This window comes from Salvia miltiorrhiza, chromosome 2, assembly GCF_028751815.1.
Source record: "Salvia miltiorrhiza cultivar Shanhuang (shh) chromosome 2, IMPLAD_Smil_shh, whole genome shotgun sequence".
Lineage (NCBI taxonomy): Eukaryota > Viridiplantae > Streptophyta > Magnoliopsida > Lamiales > Lamiaceae > Salvia > Salvia miltiorrhiza.
In genome coordinates, this window is record NC_080388.1 from 44,953,935 (window position 1) to 44,966,464 (window position 12,530).

Below are 12,530 nucleotides of genomic sequence, written 5' to 3' on the forward strand. Positions count from 1 at the left end.
TTATTAACAACAATGAGAACATATATATAATTTCACATAAGCTTGATCACGATTTATCGTATATCTTTTTGAAGATGAATGGGATACCCAAATCTTACAAAGTATTAACAACAATGAGAATAAATATATACAGATTCACTGCACATAGGTTTGATTACCATTGCGAAAAAAACTCAAACATTATATATAAAAATTTCACTCGTAAATAAAAACATTTAATTACAAAAAATATACAAAACATATGTGGCTGCTGGGATTCGAGCCCAGGTCTCCACGGCCACAACGTGGAATTCTCACCACTAAACTACAGCCACTTTTGATTAAACATTTGATAATAACCTTATAATTAGATCATAGTTATTAATTACTAATTAAGTTGCTATAACCAAGAAAAAAGGTGCTAATTCCGAGAAAGCATTGTTAATGGTGTTGGTTAAATTGAAATGCGGAAATTTAACGTGAGCATGAAAAGGCTGCTTCACACTGAATTCCTTAACGTGTTTCTTTAATCACCGACTTTTCATATCTCGAAAATTAAGGTAACTTGCAATGATAATACTCCATAAAAACAAAGATCAGTTCTTGGTAACTGTTTCATAACCACCACAAACACTGTTGTCTATGGTAATACCCATAAAAACAAATTAAATAGTAGTAATAAAGTTAAATGAACACATGTAAACTTTTCTAATGTTCAATTGCATTTAAATGCTAATTGCAATTGCAACACTATATATATTCAAATTTTGGCAAAATAATTTAATCTTTTGATTTTGTTACAATTAGGATCATCTCCAAATTTGTCCATTTTATTAAATTTTCAATTTTAAATAAATTTTTATTGTCCGAACCTTTATTTCAAAGAATCAAAGGTTGAATTTTGGCGAGCTCGACAAGTGGACTATTTTAGCATATGACTTAATTGTTACTCCCTCCGTTTTTTTATAAGTGTCTCATTTAGCTCATTTTTTTTGTTTTTCAACAAGTTTCTATTTCAAAATTTGAGAGTATATTTATGACATTTTCCTATTTTATCCTTATTTAATATTTGTATGAATGTAATAATTAGTTGTATATATGCATTTGTTATGACAATTACTAAGGTTACAAATGTAAAATATCTTATTTTATTGGTATGCGTATTTTAACGGTTGGTGACACTTAATAAAAAACGGAGGGAGTACTTGCTAATCACTACGAATTTTAGCTGAAGTCCCACCATCTTAGGCAACAAAGGCAAATAATATTTGCAAATTTCGTGAAATTTATCTCAGTTAGTTAGAATTAGTGCTAAGTTATGTGAAAGAGTAATGCTAAATAGTCACATTGTGGCCACCCACAATTCACTTAAATAGAAAAAAAAAATATTTAAATTATTTTTTAAAATAAAAATAAGATTTAATTATTTTATTGTATTCTTTATATTGTAGTTATTTTTTTATAATTTTTTTGTAACTTTTTATTTTTATTAAAAAATAAATTAAAAATAAAAGTTGCAAAAAAATAACTATAATATAGAGAATACAATAAAATAATTAAATCCTATTTTTATTTTAAAAATAAATTAAAAAAATTGAAATTTTCTCTATTAAATTAAATTGTGGGTGGCCACAATGTGGCTGCATAGATTTATTGTATGTGAAAATGTTATTCTCTTGAAGCCATCAGATTCTGAACTTCTAATTTATCAAATTAAAGGCTCAAACGACAAAATTTGATTTGATCATTTGAAATTAAAAGTTTGACAACTCGATTAGATTTAATCCTAATTGCAACGAATCAAAATGTTAGATATTATAATTACTAATTGATCTAAAACTCATGCATTTATTATGTGATGGACCCTGAGTGTTATTACACATGGGCTTTCCATAGGCCCAATGATTATGGTATCATCAAAATCCATTAATTCTTACAATTTTAACAAAGAATTAAGGCGCAATAAAAATCACTACCTAGTCCCCCCATTACAATTTTAACAAACAATTAAGACGCAAATATTGAATTAATGGACTTCACTTCAATTAGTTAATTACTTAATTTCTCAAAACAATATTTTCATGATGATTACCAGACGTCCAACTCCAAGTGGTAGATAGAATACTGTATGTTTTACAACGACATAAATCATTTTACTATAACCAATGAACTAGAAAATAATTTAAAGTTAGTAGTTTTAGACGCAAGTTTCGTTTAAGGGTTATTAATTATTTGATCTTTTTAACTTTCAATTTGCCATTTTGGGGTGGAAAGGAAGGGACATGTAGTTGGACATTTTATGATTGCATGTATTAATCATTAAATTATTAGTATTTTAAGACAATTGAAATCATTTGTTGTATAGTACTACAAGTCCATCATCGCAATTGTATCGACTTTTAAAGTTTTTTTTTTGAGGAAATCGACTTTTAAAGTTGTACTTTGTAAAAAGAAAGTTTATTATTTTGAAAATAGATATTCATGAACCATACGCACCAAATATCTAGAGAAAAGTTAGAAACCGTGATCACACATGTACTTTGATGAGGGAGATTAAAGCATATATACTAGTTAATTTTCTAATTGAAAACTTCAACTATGAAACATAACAAAGTGATATTGGTGCATTTTTTTCACTTTTATAAATGGTGAAATTTAGTGACGAGGCACAAGCATAATGACAAGAGTACAGTGTAACTTTTATTCCAGAAACCTTTCAGAAAAAAAAAAAAAAAAAAAACTATTCCAGAACTGCCCACAAATTAAACTACCAAAGTCAATAAATAGTCTTGTCCTAAACAAAGGTTCAAAATAATACTAAAAACAATATTAAATACAGCCAGCAAGAGAAATAAATAACTCAAGTCTTAAGTAAGAACACACGGTCATAATTATCCATGAAGGCCAATGAAACATCCACTACATCAATTAGGGTTGACACTATACTATCCATCCCCAATCAAACCAAAAGAGAATCATAAAACCAGCTTAAGGTACAAACAACCATGATTGTAAATATATATACGGTGAGGTTTAAGTAAAAATCACTAAATAAAATATAAATAAAGAATCATTTTCAGTTATTTTATCATTAAGATCAATGTGGATGCATTATTTTATTGAATGAATATAAATTTATTATTTTTTACAAAGGATGCATTAATTATAATGGCTATCGCGAAAATAAAGCTATCACTAGAACCACCCTTTTCAAGTAGCACTAGGATCAAGTTCTGGTAGTATCGTATCCTTCGATAGTATGTAGTGTTAAATTTGGACCATAAATTTTGTCCATGTGACACACTAAAAATGCGGCACATAAGAACAAATCTACATCATTCATAATTCATATACTCATAACCTAACAATTCAATATGTTTATCTTAAATATGTACAATACTTAGGGTTATAAATTATAGTTTATAGCCTTAATTTTCAGCAAATTTTAATTTATAGCCTCAACTTTGATTTATTTTTTATATAGCGTGAACTTTGAGAAATTATTTAATTATAGTCACAATCATATAAAAATTATGACATTAACTTTTCTTTATCGAAATTACATATGAAACGATGACTAATTGTCACGAAATTAGATCTTAATGTATTCTACACTAAATGAGATTTTTAACGATAGGTAGACCATCGTCTTTGGACCACCGGTGAAGTCGGAATTGCGTCTGCAGGTTGGCATCATTTCACTAACTTTTTGGCGCGATTCCGACTACACCAGTGTTCTGATGACGATGTGCTACCTACTGTTGAAAATCTCTTTTCGTGTAAATTACATTAGACTCTAGTTTCATAACAATTTCTCATCATTTTAACTGTAAGTACAATAAAGAATAGTAAATTTGGTGCAATTATGACTATAATTAAATAATTTCTTAAAGATCAGACTATACAAAAAATAAATTAAAGTTGAGACTATAAACTAAAATTTGTTCAAAGTTTAGTTTACAAACTATAATTAACCCCAATACTTAAATGTCACTTTTTTTTTACAATTAAATATATTTTTTTACTTTTCTGCTGATTTTCCTTAATATAAAGGGCACGTCTTGGCTTTCAAAAAAAAATATTTTTTTACTTGATAGTATTTATCTTAATATTATATGTAAAACACTTAAATTATTTAATAATTATTATTGTCATTACACCACTAGTTATAATTAATAAACAAAAGTTATTTAAAAAGATAAAAAAACTGATTTGTGGCTGCTGGGATTCGAGCCCAGGTCTCCACGGCCACAACGTGGAATTCTTACCACTAAACTACAGCCACATTATTGTGAATGTTGTTCACTATATACTTAATTATCATGTCCGAGAACCTTCTATAGAATTGAAATTTAATATTATATATATATATTAAAACAATTTTTTTTTTTTTTTTGGTTTGAGAGGTATTAAAATACAGGCTGTACAGCTTTGGAAAGCTATATCTTTCCGATAAATTTGAAAAAAAAAAAAAAATTCAAGTTTGTCTATTTTTCCGCTCAATTCGACCGCAAATTCAGTATTATTAAATTGTGTAGCTATTATCTTCTTCATTTTCTTCCTATTTGCAAGTTTGCCTATTTATCATGCGCCTCCTTTTTCTATCTAACAATGGACTTTAATTCTAATGACTTAATTCTATTAAGTTAAACATAATTTAATTAAGTTTATTAATATTAATTTGTTTTATTATAGAATAAATATTGCATTATTTGTCATTATCCATATTCGTAATATGATTTATTTTCATTTAATTATTTATAGTTTGACTAATAATAAAACTGAATATATATTAAATTAAAGATTATGTTAAGAGCATTAATTTCATATACATAATATTAAATACGGACTTAATTCTCATGATTTAATTCTATAATGTTGAGCCCAATTTAATTAAGTTTATTAATATTAATTCATTTTATTATTTTTTCGGACATTTTTTCTTCATATGATCCGTACTTTTACATATACTGCACTTCTTCTTTTGTCGTCTCTTCTGTGGTTCAGGGTCCACGTCCTCGGTAGAAAGAGATGTTGTGTATGATCTCCTATTGTGCCCATGACCTTTACAACTACCACAAATTTGTTGAGGTGTCGTGGACGACGATTTCTCAAGATGTGATCGAACTCTGCTTTCTTTCGGTCATCCAGATTGTCGATCAATCACTGGTGGTCGAATGTGTAGCCCGATACTGAGGTCGGCACATCCCATATGTCAACCGTGTATATAATTCAAGTGTGCACAACATTTAATTATACAACTGTATAAATATATTAATGAATTCAATAATAATTAATTAATTAATTGATTTGATTATTATACAAATGATAATTAAACTAATTCATACTCCCTCCGTCCCTCTCCAAATGTCCCACTTTCCATAATGGGGTGTCCCACTCCAAATGCCTCATACCTTTTTCGGCAATACACTCTCTCTCTCTATACTTAATATTTAAACAATTTCCATCAACCTACTTTATCTACTTTATACCCACTTTATCTACTTTATACACATTTCTTAATCTCTGTGCCCAAAAGTAAGGGGACATTTAGAGCGGGACGGAGGGAGTATATAATATGTCAACTGTGTATAAACTTAATCAACTGTGTACGACTGTACATAGAGAAGCAAATTGTGCACTGCCAAGATTAATTGTTCACAATATGTACACAGTTGATTGACTTTGTACACGGTTGATGTTTTACAACTGTGGCGTGTGGATACAACTGTGTTTCTAAGTACACAATTGAGCTCAATTGTGCACGGATGTTTATGTTCACTGTGTCATTGTCAACACAACTGTGTAGTTAAGAACACATTCATAGCTCCCAACTGTGTCCTCCCAATAAAGCATTTATTTTATATTTTTCATACTCAATGTGGTCTTAGACGTGAAAAAACTAAATTTTATCATTACAAAACAACAAATCTTGATTTTGATGCCAATATAGTCTTAATTGTGTCATTTACGAAGAGACTACTGTGTACTGTAATTTTCTCACCAAAATCATAAAATAAAACATATAATTGATACATTTGCTATGAATTTATCATACATACCTAAATACAATCAGAATGCCCAAAGAATTTCGTCCGATCAAAGCTTTTTCATATAAAAAATCGCTAATTTTTTTCAGAGTTTTCGTGGGTTTTCGTCGATAGAAAAAAAATAAGATGAAGAATGAACAAACACCCCAATATTCATGCATTTCTTCACCAACCTACCTTACTTTTGCATTTACTATCACATTAATTACTTGTACGGTGAATCCTTAACCTGCGACGAAACCTTCATGTGTTGGCTGAGGAAGATAGCTTCATTTATGAGGAAGAAGCAGTCATTCGAAGTAAGAGAGAGAGTCAATTTGAAGAGATAGAGAAAGAACAGGCTGTTGTTGTTGGGTTTTGTTTCAATTTCATTTTTCTTTTATTTTTATTCATTAATTAGTCAAGTTATTTTGTCTTTTCAACGGCTTTTGACCCCCCAAAATCATGCTTTTATATAGTTGGCTATATAAGTCATAAACTATTTCACTTTGGCTAAGAAGATCAATTTTCACGTGTTTATACTTAGAATTTGGTATATGCTTTTGATAGTTGATACATTGAAATTGTTACGTGGCATTTTTTAGTATATTGAGTATTAAGGAGATTCCAAATTTGGGATGCTATTAAGGAGATCTTAAATTTGGATGAAGATATTCGTATCAAGGCTTTTAACTTGCTTAGCCTACTGGCCACCGGGTTCTCACTTAAGTGAAGTGACCCGGGTTCGATCCCTCTTGGGAGCGAATTGGAGATTGGAGATATAAGGTGGATCTTGGTGAATGGAGAGATAAGGTGGTTCTTGAAGTGGATGAGGAACTAATTACTAACATCTAACATGACTTTGCCCGATCAAAAAAAAAAAAAAAACTTGCTTAACACCAAATAAAAAATGTAATATTTTAATGTATTTTTTTAATTACATTCATAATTTTAGTATTCATTGTGTTTTGCATTTTTCATTGTTGTTTTAGAAAATGTAATATTCACTCTGTCCGCCAAAAGTGTACCACTTTTACTATATCGGGCGTGCGTAAAGAGTATATCACTTTCCTTTTATAGAAATGGTCCCACCACCCACTTAAATCTTTTATCATTACAAACAATATTTATTTACAAAAAAATCACCACAAATTCAATCTCAACCACACATCTCATAAAGTGGTGGGACCCTTTCTCCACTACATCAAAATCATCACCAATTTTATTAAATCTCGTGCCCAGCCAAAGTGGTCATCTTTTGGCGGACGAAGGGAGTATGAATTAGAGAGTATGAATAACTATTTTTATTTACAAACATGTTGCATATACATGTTATTGCGTAAGGTCTTCTTATTTCAATTTTTATATCATATGTTTTTCATAGATAATTTTTATTATAACAATCTATAGACTATAAAGTCTATGAAAATAGAGATAAATCAATCCGATAGAATCTGCTATACTCTACATAGAATTAAAATAATTTATGGAATTAGCCGAATCTACATATGATAAAACGTCTGTAAAAAATTTTTAAATTCTTAATTGAATACACTTCCTTTAGTCTATTTGAATATGTTTATAAAAATAGGTATTTTTCATATGGACTTGATGTGTGCATTTTAAATTTTCACTCAAAATTAAATATGCAAAATACGAGATAAAATAATTATTATAAAGAAATAAAATTTCACAATAATAAACTTTTTCTTCAATTCACAACACGAGTAAGTAAAATTATGTCTTAAAGTCCACTGTCACAAACAAAAGATACCCCTTTTACTAATTGCTCTTATATTATTATCTTCATCTTTTTTTCAAGCACAATGAAAATATCTCGTCTTGTCGTGTGCTTTGTTCGAAGTAGAAGAGTTGACAAGAGTTAGGCTTAATCGTATATATTCCTTTTCAGGAAAGAGGTCGGTCTGAAAATGCATAATTAGAAGCAAGTGACAATAGTGATATGAAACAAAGGTAACATGAGTTTTGTTTTGTTTTGGGTGATGGTGTAATATTTCTTATTTGCCCTCATAGATAATTTACATGGTACAATTAATATAACCAGAAGAGAAGAGGTACAGGTAGTAGCTATCTATTTTAGTTTTACCTGGAACTCAGTGTTAGGATAAATCTTAAGAGGATATTTGTTTGGTATTTCTAACTCTCTACATTTACCATTTCACAGCATCGTCACAACAACGCTTTCCAGTTAGATCGACCGAACTTTCTGCAGCCGTCGTGGCTTTCGCTTCTCCACTACAGGAATTACATTCTCCATAAGCTGCAAAAACATACCACTTTTCAGAGGTCATCTCTTGAGCTTTTTCTACAAACTTAGATACAGAGAGTAACAAAATCTCAACGCATTATGGGAGATCAAACTTATATTTTTTAATGCTGAAAATGTAAAAGTGATCGCTCATATATAGATGAAAGTGCATACCTGCTTAAGCCTCTTCTTCGTCCACTCTGCCTGTAATTCGAAATGGCATGAATTCTATTTGTGAGACTAGGAAAGTCGTAAAAATATAAGATGGACAATCTCCAGACCAAACAACTACAAATGGCATACATCAATTTCTTAGACCGTGTGGCTGCATCACAGTAGATCAAGATATGCTGATAGACAGAATACATATAGAACAATAATAGCTTTTTCAAAAGTAGATTCCCATCAATCAGGGACAGAAAACTACGAATTGGTGAAGCATAGACTACACCAATATCAAAGTAAACCTAGAGTAACAGCTCGAAGCCTGATCATAAGCACTCGGAAAAACACTTTCACACAGAAAAAACAAGATTTGGATACAAGACAGAGAAATTTGCGGCGTTTATTCGATAAAATTAGTATTCAGACAATTTGGATTTCCAATAACCACTCAGATGCTCATAGTGATTTGCATAAATCTAAAATGGCTCAAGTCAAGTTCTTTTCCTCATTTAGATAAAAAGCCTAGATTTCATCACCATAACGTCATTCTGCCTCTTATAAAATAATGCACTTTTTCCACCACTCTTCTTTAAACAAATTTCCACTTCCTCCCAAAATTATCATGGCATTCTCAAACCAATCAAAAATATAAAGAGCGAAGATATGTTTCTAAGAACAAAAAATCCTATTCTTCTCCTACCACAAATTAGTTTCCAAATTAAAAGAAAATGTATGAATCAAGAATTACCATTGTTGATAAATTTGTGGCTATAGGAATCTCCAATTTAACTTGAAATTCAAGGCTTGGATCGGAAACTTCAATTCGAGAAGAAAATCAGAGAAACCAGTAAGAGAAGCATAGGCATTAAATTTCTCTACAAGAACAATGTTTTTTTTTTCTTTCCAAAAATTACAAGAACTGATCTTCCAGTTTTGAGCAATTCAAACTGATTTTTCCTGATTGCACTGCAGAACGGTTATTTGGCGCTACTGACCCGGTTAACGAACCACGGTCCAGTTCAGTTAAACTAGTAGAAGTGTCAAGTCTAGTCTGGATTTGTAAACAACGCTACAGTCATTACCAATTCCCTAAAGTACATTTATATTCAGAAGATCAGTTGAGAGAGAGAGAGTTGGATATACATTTTACTGAAGAATTGGACATGCAAATGCACAACATCAATATTGCTAACTAGAGAATAGCACACACATACTATGCAAATTTTAATTAGCATTCTTTTATTTTATGTAGTACTCCCCCTATTCCCCATTCACACAAATAAAGGAAATGCGTTTAACATAATTAGAAAAGTGAAAGAACATACAATTTCCTAATATATTATACCCTTATTTACTCATCCAGATTAAAAGATTGTTAATTTTGAAGATGAATTAAGTAAGGGCATATTAAGGAAAAAAGAAAAATTTAAATACATCTTTAACAAGAAAAGTAGACTACAATTACTAAAATGGACATAAACTGAACTAATCCTTGCCGGAATGAGTTAGTATGTTAAAATACATCTTTGACAAGATCTTTCTTTGCCAGGTAAGACTTTGATTTGCACTAGCAAGATAGGCAGGCTTTGTTCTTGAGGGACATGCCTAAATGGGATTGACAGCCACAACAGCCTGGGTGTCTTTCCCAACTTCAATTCCATAAGGAAATAACCCATTCTAAGTAAAGAAAGGAAAACTCATCTATGTTCGCCAAAAATCCATCCTAGCCAAATTAAAGGAACAAGATACTCAGCACACCTTCTTTAGCTCTCTCTACCTAGTACCTATCATACACCCTTTTTCACAAAAGAATAACAGATAACAAATTATTTTCTTACACTGCTATGATAACTATTTGTTTCTGACAGAATCATGCCAAGTAATAATATTTGGACACTGCTAAGCAGCATAAATATTTAATTTGACAGAGTCACGCGTACAAAATTGTAACAGATGATGCGTAAAACACCGCAGTGGAAGAATTAATCACAGGGATGACTCCATGCACTCACCAATAACCTTACTTACTAAGAGCATGTTATATATCCATTGCCTGATAAATACTACAATGGTCGGGCTAAAAGATCAGGGGCCACACATGGAATAACCATACTGGTTTGCAGCTCAAAAAGTTCTGCTGCAGCATTGTCGAAGTGAAAAAAGGAAATACCAAGCAATTAATGACAATGGGGCCATCATGATGATTCGATAGTTACAGATACAAAAACAACATCAGGAAATGCTAAGTCCATAAAATCCAAATTAATTATCCTTACTAAAAAACTGCTATTATTATGTAAAAAAACATGAGAATAACCAAGCCAAAAATATGAAAACATTGCTGACTTTGATCGAGCTCTGATTTAAGTAAAAGAACTATACTAGAACTCTCTCGCTCTTAATTGATCTCAAACACAGGCAATAGATGGCGCTAAAACCAATCCAAGATATTTGCATAAAACAGGAAAACAAAAATTCCATAACCAACACATGCAAAAAGAAATTACCTTCTCTTTTAATAGCTGCTCATTTTCTTCCTCCAGTCTCACCGCCATTGACTCCAGTTCCACCTGATACGCCTAATAAAATCATAAACACACATCATCAAAGAGAAGGCAAAGGCTCATCCACTAGAAACTATCCAGAAAACACATAATTCCCACCTGCTTACGCTCTCTAGACCTCGCTGCAGACTCCCTGTTCTTAATCATCCTTCTCTGTCTTTGCTGCGCAGCCTTATCCATGGGTTCCAACAAACTCAAACTTCTCCTCCCTCTCCCTCCACTCAAACCCCCAACATCCAACCCCCCACTCAGTGCCGCTCCAATCGCACCAGAGCCACTCTCGAAACTGTAAAACCTCCCACTTAAACCCTCCTCCTTCACCTCCACACTTGTCCTCGTCGCCTCCACCTCCTCGTCCTCCTCCTCCGCGCCAGCCTTGGCCAAAAAATCCTCCAGAGTCATCATCTCCTCCTTCGGCTGCTTCTCACTTTTCTTCCCCGCCACAATCTCCCTCCACACATCATCCACCGTTTTCCTAGCCATCCTCGGCGGCTCCCTCTCTCCATCGCTAATCGGAGTAACCGCCCCAGCCGCGTCTAGAAGCGTGATCTCTGCATTCAACAGCGTACTCGAGCTACTCTCCGCCTCAACAGCCGCCCGATGAACCTGATCCGGAGCCGAATTCCTTGCCACACAAGCATTACTCAAAAATCCGCCCAGCACCGCAGAACCGGAGGCCAAATCACCGCGAGCATTGCTGCCGCTATCAATCCTGAGAAAATCTGCAGTCGAGGAGGTGGAAGTACACGCCGAGAGCTTGCGCTTGAGATCCGAATCGCGCGATGTCGAAGAAGCCATGATCTTCGACGACGCCATTAAACAATGAGACCGCCAATCAATTCAACGCACGTCGAGCTTGATCATCCCAATCATTTCCCTTTCGCATGCGAATTTCCCTCTCTCTCACAAAATGTGTATGTATCAGCGCATACACACAACAAATTTACACATACTTGTCTACGTGATGTTAGTGTGTGCGCGCGCGCGCAGAAGATCGACAGCTACCTAGGGTTTTGGAAATCTTGGACTTGCAGTTTGGGATATTTACGTGTTCGCTTCTAATTGGCCAGAAATTCTTTAAACTGTGAACTGAAATCTTTTTTAAGTTACACGATTCTTGTTGGAACCGGACGAAAACGCAGGAACAATACCGGAGGGGAAAGAGAGTTCTGGTTTGACTGGAAATAGTGGTGAAGTAGATGCAAAAGTCGGTCCAGTTACTAAATGAAAAAAGCGACTTTTATGTGAATAAATTATCAGCTAATCCCGATATTCATATTCATTCTTTTTTTACTTTACAAATTAATTAAAATGTTAAAAGTGTGTCGAGAATTGTAAAATTGTACTCCCTCCGTCCCACCATTTTAGTCCCCTCTCACTTTTCACACATATTAAGAAAATGCATTTAATATTTATATTTTTATCTTTTATACCCTTATTTAGTATTTTCGCACATCCTTTTCACATTTAAGTGAAGCATTAAATAAGATTAATTTAGTAAAAATAATATTTTTATATAGTATT

At 32.4% G+C, this 12,530-nt stretch overlaps 1 protein-coding gene and 2 non-coding genes across 6 annotated transcripts; all 3 read right to left on the reverse strand.

The window, feature by feature from the left end:
* Positions 1-242: 242 nt before the first annotated feature.
* On the reverse strand, positions 243-314 carry TRNAH-GUG (transfer RNA histidin (anticodon GUG)). Its single transcript has one exon. It is a non-coding gene; the product is annotated as a tRNA-His (tRNA).
* Positions 315-4,192: 3,878 nt separating this feature from the next.
* On the reverse strand, positions 4,193-4,264 carry TRNAH-GUG (transfer RNA histidin (anticodon GUG)). Its single transcript has one exon. It is a non-coding gene; the product is annotated as a tRNA-His (tRNA).
* A 3,708-nt stretch (positions 4,265-7,972) lies between these two features.
* Positions 7,973-12,173, reverse strand: LOC131011644 (G-box-binding factor 4-like). Of its 4 annotated transcripts, none has more exons than XM_057939415.1 (4): positions 11,106-12,170; positions 10,950-11,021; positions 8,452-8,481; positions 7,973-8,289 (listed from the first exon to the last, which is right to left on the reverse strand). In XM_057939415.1, exons 1-4 carry the CDS (start codon positions 11,820-11,822, stop codon positions 8,218-8,220), a joined length of 891 nt encoding a protein of 296 aa, XP_057795398.1. In that variant the 5' UTR covers positions 11,823-12,170; the 3' UTR covers positions 7,973-8,217. The 4 variants fall into 4 exon arrangements, 3 of the variants coding, with proteins under 3 accessions (XP_057795398.1, XP_057795401.1, XP_057795399.1); XR_009097061.1 differs by having other exon boundaries at positions 8,254-8,289; positions 8,452-8,565; positions 11,106-12,172; XM_057939418.1 differs by lacking the exon at positions 7,973-8,289 and having other exon boundaries at positions 8,467-8,602; positions 11,106-12,172.
* Positions 12,174-12,530: the final 357 nt, after the last annotated feature.

Excerpts from the sequence above, each read along its gene's own strand:
- LOC131011644 (XM_057939415.1), bottom strand. The coding sequence starts at position 11,822 with ATGGCGTCGTCGAAGATCATGGCTTCTTCGACATCGCGCGATTCGGAT. Across the intron at positions 11,022-11,105 it reads GGTCTAGAGAGCGTAAGCAG|GCGTATCAGGTGGAACTGGA; the intron begins GTGGGAATTATG and ends TGATTTTATTAG. Across the intron at positions 8,290-8,451 it reads CGAAGAAGAGGCTTAAGCAG|CTTATGGAGAATGTAATTCC; the intron begins GTATGCACTTTC and ends ATGTTTTTGCAG.